The sequence below is a fragment of the Haliotis rufescens genome, unplaced genomic scaffold (assembly GCF_023055435.1).
Source record: "Haliotis rufescens isolate VD_foot unplaced genomic scaffold, xgHalRufe1.0.p SCAF_6, whole genome shotgun sequence".
NCBI classification, from domain to species: domain Eukaryota; kingdom Metazoa; phylum Mollusca; class Gastropoda; order Lepetellida; family Haliotidae; genus Haliotis; species Haliotis rufescens.
Window position 1 is genome coordinate 50,164,277 of NW_025964334.1, and position 14,120 is coordinate 50,178,396.

Here is a 14,120-nt window from a genome sequence, read left to right on the forward strand (position 1 = left end):
CTGTGTGTTTGTTTGTTTGTTTGTTTATTTAAATTTCCTACATGGTAAAGGGTCATATCTTTTGACGGTATTTGAAATTAGATAAAATTTAAGACAATATAAAAATATATTTATCATATGTGGATATTTGGGCTCGACTTCGGTTTTCCAATCTCATTATCTTTTCCTTTATTTTGTAATTTCACCAAGGGATGGTGTCAGATGTGCAGTTGATTACTTGAGGCAGCGAGATAAACAGAAGATTCATTTGGATCATTAGGTCCAACAGCACCACCATCTAGACTATACTGTTTATTAAACTGCCGAGTAAAATAAAGTATACTCATAAAAATGTGATTTGACCAAAACATCACAAATATATAGACGTTTAAGGCTAAACTAAAGTGATTGAATAACCCCGGGTTTGGTCAGTAGTTCGCATTTTACTAACCAAATGTGTAACCAATTTTTACTAATAAATATAGACCTAATGGGTTATCCTCTGCCCCTTTTTCACCTTCGTTATACCCTTGAACAAGTAAACAGCGTTATCACTACACACCCCACCCACCCCACCCTACCCCCACCCCCGCCCCCACCACCACCCCCCATGGGGCACTTTAGAATTAAATTTAATATTCTCTGGAGATCGTGACCAGTTGTATTAGTATGTAAAATTTAATTTCTCAAGCTTGAATAGTTTTTGAGAAAATTTGTCCATATTGAGAAGCGGACGGAGGGAAAGACGGACGGACGAATGGACGAACTTCCTTCCAATATGCACCTCCCCACTACGTGGCAGGGGATAATAAACGCCTGCCGCGTAAAACGGCCTGGTCATAGGAGATACATGGTGAAGAGATATTCAAAACAACAGTGAAATGAAACTGGATGCAAACCCCTCTCAACACATGGATACACCTGCCCCGCCGAGTCGAAAGACATTCTGAAATAAATACAGGCACTGCTTAAAGTTTTTCTAACAAACGTTTTATTTGGGTTCATATTTTCTTAGTGAAGTACAAATTCTGGTACTCTTTGGGGTTGAGTCACATCCGGGATTCGAACCCAAACTCTCAGAGTGAGGCATCTAATCGCCAGCATACAAAGTCAGCCATGTCCCCAATAGAACGCCTTCAAGATAATGGCGACGTATCCCACGTGACGTCATCAGACGAATGACTTTTCCGTGCGCCGTGCGTGTGGCATCTCATTAAACTTGTGAGATTTCAGATTTGTGTACCCTTTGTACATAACGTTGAAAGCTTGTTTTTGCAACCGCAGCTCAATTCGTGCAATTGTCATGCCAATATCGGATGCTGTATGACTGTAATTTTAAATATTGATTTCGTTGTGATTTTGATCTTTTCAATACATTTTACTTCTTGCATCTATCTTTTGTGTTTTTTAAACTACAGTAAAATACGCTTAATACGAACACGCTTATAACGAACTTTATTTTTGGTCCCGGCCAATTGCTGTAGATATGAGGTATATATGCTTGAAACGAGCTACTATTATAACGTTCTGGAATTAGTGCTCCCTTTGAGTTCGTAACAAACGTGTTTTAAAACTATGGTGACGTTTCGTTTGGCCGTCAGTTTATATATACATTTGCGTCATAATTACAAAGTCATATTTAAAAGCAAACATAATTTAACAAGAGAAATCTGATCAGATATCACGTTTTTATCACAAGGGACACAACTCCTATTCTACACGGGGTGGCGCCACGATCGAGCCAAACAAAAGTAGGCTTGAAATGGCTAAGGTGGAAACTAATCCTTCATATATGCTAGTGAATACCCTTGCCCCGGGAAGATGGCTTTAAGTGATCAGAGTCCGGTTGATCTCGAGTGAAACTGAGTTTGGTGGGGGATGACAAAACGCAACATGGAAATTGAACAGAGATTGTTCACGAGATGTAGTTTGACGCTTAAATATTTGAATAATTATATAAAGCGAAAGTGTACCTGAAGTAACCGCAAGTGTTCTTGAGATCAATTTGTCATACATGTACCAATCCTGTGCTGCGGTTTAACAACACAGACGAATCCAGACATGGAAAATAACATACTACCGCACTCAGCAATATTCCAGCTTTATGACGGTTGTTTGGACCAGACAATCCAGTGACTGACATCATGAGCATCGATCCACGCAATTGGGATACGATGACATGTATCAACCAAGTCAGCGAGTCTGGCCACCCGATCTCGTTAATCGCTTCTTACAACAAGAAAAGTCGCCTTTTATGGCAAGCATGGGTTGCTGAAGACTTATTACCAACTGTATAATAACAATGGGTGTATTTATACTGAGTGAGTGAGGATGGTTTTACGCCGCCTATAGTAATATTCCAGCAATATCACGGCGGGGGACACCAGAAATGGGCTTCACACATTGTATTCATGTCGGGAATCCAACGTGGGTCTTCGGTGTGATGGCTACCCGACCGCCCCTTGTGTACTTATAAATATTAGTATACAACAATAACAAAAATGTATATACAACGAGGTCACAAGAAAATAGACACAAGAAGTTTAGAAATATTTTTTTTTATGCTATAATCAACAAACGCAGATAAACATTTCTGGTGCAAAAAAAATAACACTAAAGATTCGAACATTTTCAAATTCATTCAAAATCACAAAATCGGATATTTTCTATCCAAGTCATGAATAGGATAGTTGAGAATCAGTATATGGTTCTGTCGACATGGTAGTACACGCAATCCTCGGTCGTACGTGACTTTGAAAAAAGGGCTGTTGAGTATGTGCTACAAAATTGCAGGGATAAACAAATTCGTGAAAGCATAAAAAGTCTTGTGTTCGTTCGAAAGGTTGTAAATGTACGTGGATCATGCTGTCAAGTGTATTCACGTAGGTCCCGCCCCATATCTGCGTTGTTGACAACAGAAGACACCATGGGAACACACCCTATAAAAGCAGCAAGACGCCCAGCTTTGAAGTGTGGGAGTCCAAGGAGCTAGCCAAGACACGGGTAGAGAAACCAAGGTTCATCAAGATGTGGAAAATGATGACATTATCGTTCCTCATTTGTAAGTTACATGTGTATTATCTGATCTTAACATAAATGGGAATCAACGTCTTTATGCTTTATGCGACGTGTTCCTTTATCTGGCTTCTCTATGTGAATAATGTCTTTGTCAGTTTTGTGTTTGGTCAAGCACAATATTTATAACATACTTAATAACGCTTGGTCTATGCATCTGGCTGGAGATTGAGATTTAAATTTGCTTTTGTATATTGCATAGATTCAAGTTATAACAGCTCGTTTGCCATTCAAACATGCAATATCATTTTTGTATGATTACACATACTTTAAGTAGGTATTACAATATAACGGAACTAAGTCACATTATGTGTCAGAAGCAATACTTTCATAAACCAGAAATCGTTTTGTATTTGAGAATGTGTTGAAGTGAGTGAGTGAAGTCTTACGCCGCTTTGAGCAATATTCGAGCAATATCACGGAGGGAGACAGAAATTGGCTTCACGCATTGTACCTATGTCGGGAATCGAACCCGGGTTTTCGGCGTGACGAGCTAACGCTTTAACCACAATGCTACCCAACCACCCTGAGAATGTGTTGAAGTTGTCGGACTCCCATAAATTTTGAACGTTACCAACCTTGTTCAATCATTAAGTATCGAAACAACATATACTTTTAGGACTAAAAGGACCCGTTCTTCTAAATACTTAGCACTTTACATAAATAACATTTTATACGTTGTTTCTAAATGTTCTCTGGATGTGGTCACATCAGTCTGTTTACAAACGTTATCTCTGGAAACCACTTCCAGTTCCGGTCCAGTCCCAGCCTAAAATAGCAAGTCCTAAGGTTTAAAGTAAAATATTGCTGTAAATCGTAAATGTTTATGGTCACTAAGTTTTCACGAATAAAGATAATATGTGAATGGGCTTGAAATTTGATCATCATGATATTTTAGAGGCACATGTTCTTTCAGGCTTCTTCGTAGCAACACTTATCAGGGTTCAGGTTGCTGCTGACTGTCCTGCCTGCACATACGACTCAGCTCCAGATACGACCTGTGCGTAAGTAAATTCCACCTCAATACTCAAAACCTATTAAATGTTTATGACAAATGAGATATATAAACAGAAAACTAAACGATTGTGGACAACCCCCGTCTGTATCTGCCTTCAAATATAAATGTTAAATGTTTTTGAGTAACAATGGAACATCAAAAATGAGTGTGATATATAGCATGCATGTCTTATCATAAGAGTCGACTTGAAAGGCTATGGTAATTATGATCAGATTGGGTGACTTGGTTTATTGTGTAACATCATGCCCCGACAGCGTTCGTTGTTGTTCGTGCACACGATATGGCGGGAATAGTTCTGATGGTGGCCCTAAAAAATGATCATATCATTCACATATTTCGGAACGTTTACATAAAATATTTATCCATACTTTGCAGAAAGTTGAAAACGTACCTTGATTGTCTCGAAACTGCTGCGGGAACCAAAGAAGGTTGCACACTTTCAGCAGCAGATGTCACGAAATTCACAGCCGCTACTTGCAGTAAGCCTTAGTTCCCTATCGTTCGTATTACGTTAATTATTCGCCTGCATAGGCCCCTTTATTTGTATAATTTAATTTATGAATTAGTTCTTGAAGATTATACGTACTAACATGACGAATGGCTGGTTAGAGATTATTCATGTCAATTCAAGTTTTTATTGTAGTTAAATTCCTAATTATGAAATTTGTATTGTAAAGACAACGGCATTTTACGCATTGGTGTGATCTAAGTTCCACAACGCATGATGTATTAGATGAAATACATTTTGATACAATGGACACGTTTTTAAAGCATTTGCTTTCTTTTGTCTTAATCTATACCTTGAAGTAAAATCACATCAATTAATCAATCTAAATGGTTATATGATCAAACAATACACATCATGTAAAATACTGCTAATATAATATACTTAGTGGTAAAGTAACTGTGATCATAAACTGATAAACAGATAAATAATCAATAGATATATATAACTGCGCGTTCCATTCCGATTAAAATTGAAGTGAATGCAGGTGACACCGCTCACATGCAAAATAGAATGGGTTTTGCGTCATTCTACCTTGACAAAGTATTTTCGAGTTTCTTGGTACTAGCGGCGATGAAGCTGCAGTGGGCAACATTTAGTTATAAGTACATTTCTTATTTCAAATGGGGAAATAGTGCCTTTAAGTTACTAGATGTTCGATCTACATACGATCGTATCTGATAACGCCGATTGGCCCCGCAAATTGGTCTCTGCAATCTATGCTTGTAAATGGAAACTAAAGAGATCGGGTGGTCAGGCTCCCTGACTTCGTTGGTGCATGTCATCGTATCCAAGTACGGTAGATCGATGATCATGATGTCAATTACTGGATTCTCTGTTGAAGTGTTGATTATTTACACCATCGCCGCCATATAGCTGGAATATTGCTGTTAAACAATAAACAAACACAACGGTGATTTAATTTTGGCATACAAAAGCCGGCTCCTGTTTCAAGATTACCTCAAAAGCAATCCATGTGGCGTTTTTAATCGTCCATCCATATCCAAGAAACTTATGTTCATGCATCAACCCAATCTCTGGTAAATTTACACAACCAAACTCATGGTAGCAACATATACCTACATATCACCCGGGACCAATTTGAGATATGGCACTGAAACAGATGCCTTGTCCCAAAGAGGATCCGGGTTACAGTAGGTCTTCAGTAACCCATGCTTCTCATAAAAAGCGATTATGCTTGTCGTAAGGGGCGACTAACGGGATCGGGTGGTCAGGATCGCTGACTGGTTTAATGCATGTCATCGTATTCCAAATGCGTCGGTCTTTTCTTATGATGTCAATCGCTGGATTGTCTGGTCCAAACTCGATTATTAACAGAACGCAGTCATATAGCTGGAATGTTGCTGAGTGCGACGCTAAACAACAAACAAACAAACAAAACAAACACTGAAACAGATGTAACCATTGAATCAAGGAAACCCTGTAGTAATAGAAATGTTCTAAATTTTAAAATAAAATTTCGCCCACAATAAGGTAAGAATATCCTGAAATTGTTCTTTCCTTATTTATCATAATTACGATTCGATGAGTAGTCTTAGATTGTGGTAGCAGACAGATATACAGTGGATTCCAATTGTATTTCAGAGCCAGATTTGGCCCCACCTTACACATGCCAAAAAGACTTCTGGGTAAAGGATCTAACTGGTGACAAGGAATGCGCGTAAGCTCCAGATGATAAGAGGGTTTCATTCTTGGACTTAAGTTCAAGCAATGTAAAAATAAATATATCCAATCTATATTTACATGAAAATAATATGTGTATAACAGTTTATGTATGTCTTATTTTGTGTCGTCAGGGTAGGAATAAACAAAAAAAATGCAGACTATTATACACTACTGTGTTCACAGCCATCACGTTGTTTTAGGGCTCTGAAGACCTACATCGGCTGTCTCACCACACACGCCTCTGCACTAGTTACCAAACCGCAGGGGAGGTCGGATTCCAAGTGCAGTAAGTATCAGTTGCACACGTTCAGTGCAGCTTTTTGCAAAATCCATAGCCTCACTTGTATTCATACATCTCCAGGATAAATGGTCCATATGCAGCCCCGTTTCGTACTGTATTCTCATAATATAATCTAACACTCAGAAATAATTAACACACCCCTTTCAAAAAGTATCGGCATTTTGGAACTGTAATCGACTCATTGATATGAAAAAGGGAGAGGCTTTCTTTATTATCCAATATGAATCTGCATTTTCAAAAAGCGTTTTCACTTATTCACCTGAAGTCAAAATAGGGAATTGCATCGGACATGATTTTTGTCACTGATGCGTCACATATGGAAATGTCTACCATAAAACTTTTTGAAAGCTAAACTCAGGCCTTGAATGTTGTAACCGTGATCACACCAATTCGGGGCAGAAGTCTTACACCGTTCTTTCAAAGAAAGAGCATGCTCCATTGTACCTCAAAAGTTGTGAAATGTAGCCACCAAGGGCTGGAGCTGCAGGAATGTTGGTCGACATAAATGGGAATGCCTACTTCTTGCAACGTACAAATACATTTGAACCTTAAACCTAATATTTTATCTGTGAGCTAAGTGACATGCTAAAGATAGAAAGACGTTATCCAAAGCACATTCCTCGCATTACTCAGACAGAGGAAAACTACCAGGTTTACTTGTTTTAATTAGAAAAATAGATGAAATATTTTGGTTGCATTCTTCATAATCACCTCCCCCAGATTTACTACAGGACACATGGGACTGATATTAATGCTGTCGCAATACTTCATATATATGTAGTGACATTTCGTTTTTGTTAATATGAAGCACTGTCAATGTACCAGATTCGTAGGTTTTTGTAGCATATACTATCAGCATAAAATGTTAACAAGTGCATGATTTACTTTGTCATTGCGACAAGGCAGTAAAATTACATAAATGACTGGGTGTAAGAACGATAAACTATTATTTCATCCCATAATTTCAATGTAATTCGGAGTGCAGTACATATTAATGCATGTAACAGAGCCCAAATGAGACTCATGTAAATATGAATAGGGAATAATCATTTCGGACACAATACTAACATCAACGACTATTTTACAAAACAACAGCAGGTAGTCCGACAACAACCGCACCAGGTAGCCCTACACCAACACCAGCAGACAAGAAAGGTAAAAATATCAAGTTCAAAATTACTACATTGTGCCAAGATTGCCCTGTGCTTAAGTGAGCTGGTACAGTTATGTGGCTGGATAACGGGGAAGACTTTCGTTTCAAGTTCGATGGTTGGTTGGTTTGTTGTTTAATGCCGCAGTCAGCAATATTCCAGCTATATGACGGCGGTCTGTAAATAATCCAGTGATTGATATCATGAGCATTGATCCAAGCAATTGGGATCGATGACATGCATCAACCAAGTCGGCAAGCCTGACCACCCGATCCCGTTAGTCGCCTCCTACGACAAGCATAGTCGCCTTTTTACGGCAAGTGTGGGTTGCTGAAGACCTATTTACCCCGGATCTTCACGGGTCTCGTTCACAAGTAACGTTTTTGAATATATTTATATACTACTCAAAAGAAAGTTAAGGAACACCCGATTCTTTCATATTAATATAGTTAATATCTCAGATTATGACAGATTAACTATAGTATTATGAAAGAATCGTTTGTTCCTTTATTCATACCTTTTGTGAAGTAAGGGACTGAATTTATTTTTACTCAGCAATGACTATTATTACAGCTATATCATGGCGGCATGTGAATACTCGAATCTGAGCAAGACATACATTGTAACCACCTGATCCTATCGCAGTCGGTAATTACAATAAGATACTTTCTTGTTATCCGCATATAGATAGCATATTTATGTTATGAGATACATGTAAAACCAGACACGTGTTCCTTAGATAAGGGTGTGTCCATTCACTCTGGTCAGGTGAGTCAAGATCGGGTGGTCAGGATTGGCAACTTGTTTGACAGCGTGGATAAAGGCTCATGATACTGACGACTGAATTTTCTGGTCCAGATTTGATTCTTGATGTTTTTCATCAAGAATACTGCTGTCTTCTACGTTAGGGAAAACACACTTACTTGAACAATGTGGCGGGTACTACCGGTAGAGGAGGACATGTTTACCTTCTTGCGAACACCTGGTGTCATCACTGGTTTAGTGATCCATTCATACAATGTTCATCATTTTATTTGCCTTTTACGGGCTTGCTTCAAAAGATAATCGAGACAGATAATTCATTGGCCTTGTGATATTGAATTTCTCCAGGAAGGATCATGTCGACGTTTCCACAACTGTCAAATTCAGATTATCACAATGTGAACTCTTAGTATAGTCAGTGAATATATGGGTATTTTCATCAACTTATAACATGAGGCAAAGTAGCGACTACGTGTACATAGCACGTCACTGACTTTCAAATGGCCGAAAAATAATCTAAGTGACATCATTGGGTATAATGAATGTCTGTGCATTTATCCAAATATTCTGTCAAATATTGTATAAATTACATCGTTGTCTGAGGACATTAAAATATTTTTTAAATAATGCTTCTTATACGTCAATTTAATGTGACTTGTGTGTACAGTTATTCTCTATATCATGTGTTGTGTTCATTCTGTATAGGTTCCGGAGCTTCTTCACTGAGAGTGTACAGTGCCATAGCTTCCTTCCTTCTCTTCGTCCTTGCTGCATTCCGACTTTGACCGACCCAGGAATCGCACAGAATATTTGCTTTCCACGCGTCCATCGAGTGCCATCGCTTTTGTCAAATGAGCCAAATATCATATTGTCAGATGAATTAATCCGTATGATTACCATTCTTAAAACTCCTGATAGATGACAGCAACAAATTGTTAAGAAATCGTAGCAGTTTTGTTTTAATCGTCATTGCAAGAATTAAATGTATTTTGGTGAAAAATATACTGATATTTTTAATGATGTGTGCAGTGTCAGTTAGATAGAGCAAGTAATTTGTTATCACTATTTTCATATTGGATGTGATTTATAAATATTTTTCATTTGAAAATAATGCAGCTGCAAACTGACTAACGGGGGAAAATCTCCAACATACATTTAGGCCCAGCTGATGACGTTTCCTGATGACGTGAGCCTCCCCAAGAGAAACACTGACGAATAGAAAATGTCATCAACCCTTTAGACACTTTGGCAGCAGATCAGTCAATATGTGCATGGTATAAGTTTTGTTGGGTTGTGCGTGTTTACGGAAGTACCTATGTGATTGAAGAATTTACCTGTAATAAAATAATTTGCAGTTGTCATTTTCTTGTGTTGTTGTCTGTTGTTGTTGTTATTCTCGCCTATATAATGTCCGCTGGTCTGTATTTGGACTGTTTCCTTTTCTGAGATGGATTCATTCAAGATTTTTTTAGATATATATATATTTCTTTGCAAAAGAAAATAACGGCACCGCCAAATTCACATTTACTAAAGATGAGGTGAGTGAAATGGGGTTTTGATATCACCTAGAAGATAATTGCACTTCCATACCGACGCGCGCGCGTGCGTGTGTGGTTTTGTAGTGCTAGCCTTGTGATGGTTGGGTATTCCAACGAAACAATGATCCAAGACATAGAGCAACGAATTCTCAGGAATGGTTTAACGAGCAAAATGTTACACTCCTGAACCCAATTGAAAATATTTGGCGAATCATGAAGGACAATATCAACAACAAAAATCTCATAAATATATGTGATATGAAAGCATATGTGGTGAAGTATTGGGATTGTATGACTCATAATTTTCTAACTTCCTTGAAAGGCAGCAGTTAAAGGCGACTACACATGTCTTAGGAGGCGACTGACGGGATCGGGTGGTCAGGCTCGCTGACTTGGTTGATGCATGTCATCGTATCCCAATTGCGTGGATCGATGTTCATGTCAATCACTGGATTGTCTGGTTCAGACTCGTCATATAGCTGTAGTATTGCTGAGTGCGGCGTTAAACAACAAACAAACAAACCAAAACATGACAGGCGGGATGCCTGGCCGCATTAAGGCACGTATTGGGAAAAGAGGTGGTCTGATCAACTATTGAATAGTTATTGTTTTGTAGCTTCATGAAAGCACTGTTTGTTTGACCAAACTTATCTCTACGTCTATGGCTTAATAAATGAATAATTTACAATTTTCTCATTCTAATAATGTATGGTCAAACTATATAACAGGAACCCAATCTATTATTTCTCGTCATATGTGAATTACGCGTACATATTTTAACGGATATACATTTTTATTACGCGGTGCAGAATTATCACATACTGTTTATGTGAGTAAGAACATAATTTTTACATATTTGCACATTGAACTATAAAACTATTGGCGGCGGGACAGATAAATTGTCGGCCTCGTGTGCAACAGGTCCCTGGTTCTATTCCCGTGGTCGGCACACATCTTCCCGAGGCAAGAGGGTTTACTGACTATAAAAGCCCAGTTTCCACCCTTGCCGAACTAGGCTGGTATTATGGAGTTACATTACAGCTGGACTAACGAGTCTATGCATAGTCCAATCAAAATCGCGCAACGAAATCGAAATCCGGTTCGTAAACTGCCGTGCAGATTTCGGCCGATTGCAAGATTTGGAAAGCATGTGCACCGCCAACTCGTTGTCAACAGATATTTTCCAAATCTTTTCATGTTTTAATCAAGGTGCTCACGTGATTTGATGCACTTCGCGATGTAAGATCCGTTTTATCACAATATAGATCTTGATTATCGATCAGATCGTCTTGACTGGGCGCCTCCATTTTTTTAAAGTAAATACAAGTGATACGAGAGGTGGAATCTGATTGGTCCATAGGAGACTGACTGACTGAGTATGGTTTTACGCCGCTTTTAGCAATATTCCAGCAATATCACGGCGGGGGACACCAGAAATGGGCTTCACACGGTCCATAGGAGAGGCTTAGAAGGGACATAACTGGTAATAGCCACTGGTGGCGCTACGATCGACCCCAGGAATTCCAGCCTATTTCGGCAAGGGTGGAAACTGGACTTTTATAGTCAGTTGCCTCGGGAAGATGGTCGGCACATTGTGTGAAACCGATTTCAGTGGCACTATAATGGTTGCGATTTGAAGCGCACGTAAAATATTTGACACTTGCTATTTCAAAAATAAATATTCTGTTTACATATTTTAGAACATGAGATTGTTGGCAAATTTTCACTTAGGTTATATACATAAGGGGTAACAAGTGTATTACCAATACTGCAAGTGCATATATATAAAACGAGCATAAAATGTTATTTTTGAAGGGGGTTAATTAACGGGAAAGGGGCCACCGTCATATTAGCTTCCAATACCCCTGAAATAGAAAGTTTATACCTTTAATTAAAGGTTTCCATTTCCTAAAACATACTTACGGAAGTGAGAAGCCAGACGCGAAGTAGAGCTTCCCATCCTTACAAAACTACGGAAGTAAGACGTTGGAAGCTGAGGCGTGCTTACAAGATTTTCATCTTTCAAAAATAAAGTTTGAAAAATGAATTGTCACGTGTTACTCGGAAGCGTATACTTATACAATCCATCTGACCCATCACAATATTTGTGTGTTTGTTTTTTGTTTAACGTGTGACGGCGGTCTGTAAATAACCAGATAATCCAGTGATTGATATGAGCATCGATCAACGCAATTGCGATACGATGACATGCATCAACCCGTGACAATATATTTATGGAGGTTCAGAGGACTGAACAAGTAAATTTGTGTCGAACTTGTCCCAGTAGACGCTTTCAGAAGAATGCCAAACAATAAACGTTAACGTGGAAACCAGGTTTCAAAAAGTAATGATGGGGAAATAACAGTTTTTGCCATGAATTTCGTCTCCAGCTTCTGACCAGAAACAGAATGAGAATAATGCTGTCGGACAATGGCATTGTCCCAGGTGACAATGGCCTACACATGAATGAAGGGAAGCGAGCTGTGTGTTGTCAGAGGGTAGCAGTCTTAGCGGTGAGGTGAGGTGAAATGGAGTTAATGTCGTTTCCAAGAGCATTGCACTTATATAGCGACGTGCATTGCTTGTACTAGTCCGGACTGATGTCGATTTACAGCGTTAGAAATTGGCACTAGTCCTGTAGTCCTTGCCAAACTGCCAAATAGTTAAGGTATCCTAAGGACTAGTAGAAATTTGCCATTTTTAATGGTTTTGCTATATGTTATCATTATAAGGACTAGTGGACAAAAACACTTAGTTTCTAACCCTGGATTTATAGTGCTAGCTCACTGAGATACCATGCCGCAGTTAAACATGAAAACCCCACTCAGACACAGTATACTGACTCCGAGCCGCCCAGTCCTTGTTTTAGCCCCATTATGCCGAGCGCCAGACAGGGTAACAACTAGTACCATCTTTTAATGTCTTATGGTATGACGCGGCCGAGGATCGAGCCCCGGATCTTCCGCTCTCCGGGCGGAGGCTCTACCACTAGACCACGGAGGCGGTCAGTAGTCTAAGAAGGGGCAGAGAGAGAGATAGTAGAATTTGAATTTTGGGCTTTGAGGAACTGACAGTATGTGGATGGTGGGATGGGGGTAGGGTTTTTATTTTATTTTTATGAATTCAGGACCATGGGTGGTGTTACTTTTCATTTTTCACATTCAATGGGACCCCTGAAGATCCGGGGTAGAATAGGTCTTCAGCAACCAAAGCTTGCCGTAAAAGGCGACTATGCTTGTCGTAAGCGGCGACTAATAACAGGATCGGGTGGTCAGGCTCGCTGTCTTAGTTGATGCATGTCATCGTATCCCAATTGCGTGGATCGATTCTCATGTCAGTGACTGAATTGTCTGGTTCAGACTCGATTATTTACAGACCGCTGTCACGTAGCCATCTTCCGAAGGCAAGGTAGATAACTGACTGTAAAGTCCAGTTTCCATGTGGCAACTGGACTTTTAGAGTCAGTTAACTCCTTTGCCTCGGGAAGATGTCATATAGCTGGAATATGGCTGAGTGTTCCCCCTGAACTCATGAATGCTGGTGTGGTCACATTTGGCACGTTCACTCTCATGGCATATGGGTCATATGAATTATTTGGTACTGGTTCAAATTCTAAGATGATATAAGGAATGGGTCTAATGTGATAGGCATTGATACACCACTCCTCTTCACTGATCCATTTACCATGGTGACGGCATACTGTATTGCTTGCAGTATTTCTGTATGGCATGCCGTCCAAATATGTGTATATTCGGCTTGCGTCTGGTCTGGCATATTGTATGGATGGCATGCGAAATACAAATAAAGAATCAGTTTAGTACTGATCTTCAGCAATCCATGCTTGTCGTAAAAGAAGCGGCTAATGGGATCAGGTGGTCAGACATCGGTGACATGGTTGATGCATGAGATCGTTACCCAAATGCATAGATCGATGCTCATGATGTCAATCACTGGATTGTGTGGTCCAGACTTGATTATTTACAAACCACTGGCATACATTACTCTGTGCGGCGTTAAACAACAAACAAACAAACAAAACAAACTTTGGCTAAGATCCAGTAATTATTCTTTAGATTTTATCTACAACCTCTTAAGCCAAGAGTCC

At 39.3% G+C, this 14,120-nt stretch overlaps 1 protein-coding gene across 3 annotated transcripts; it reads left to right on the forward strand.

The window, feature by feature from the left end:
* The first annotated feature begins 2,857 nt into the window (after window positions 1-2,857).
* On the forward strand, window positions 2,858-9,838 carry LOC124129284. 3 transcript variants are annotated; one of them, XM_046492806.2, is made up of 7 exons: window positions 2,858-3,040; window positions 3,971-4,058; window positions 4,448-4,551; window positions 6,183-6,258; window positions 6,464-6,549; window positions 7,657-7,719; window positions 9,183-9,838. In XM_046492806.2, the coding sequence occupies exons 1-7, from the start codon at window positions 3,007-3,009 to the stop codon at window positions 9,260-9,262; spliced, it is 531 nt and encodes a 176-aa protein (XP_046348762.2). In that variant the 5' UTR covers window positions 2,858-3,006; the 3' UTR covers window positions 9,263-9,838. The 3 variants fall into 3 exon arrangements, with proteins under 3 accessions (XP_046348762.2, XP_048242232.1, XP_048242233.1); XM_048386275.1 differs by having other exon boundaries at window positions 7,660-7,719; XM_048386276.1 differs by lacking the exon at window positions 7,657-7,719.
* Window positions 9,839-14,120: the final 4,282 nt, after the last annotated feature.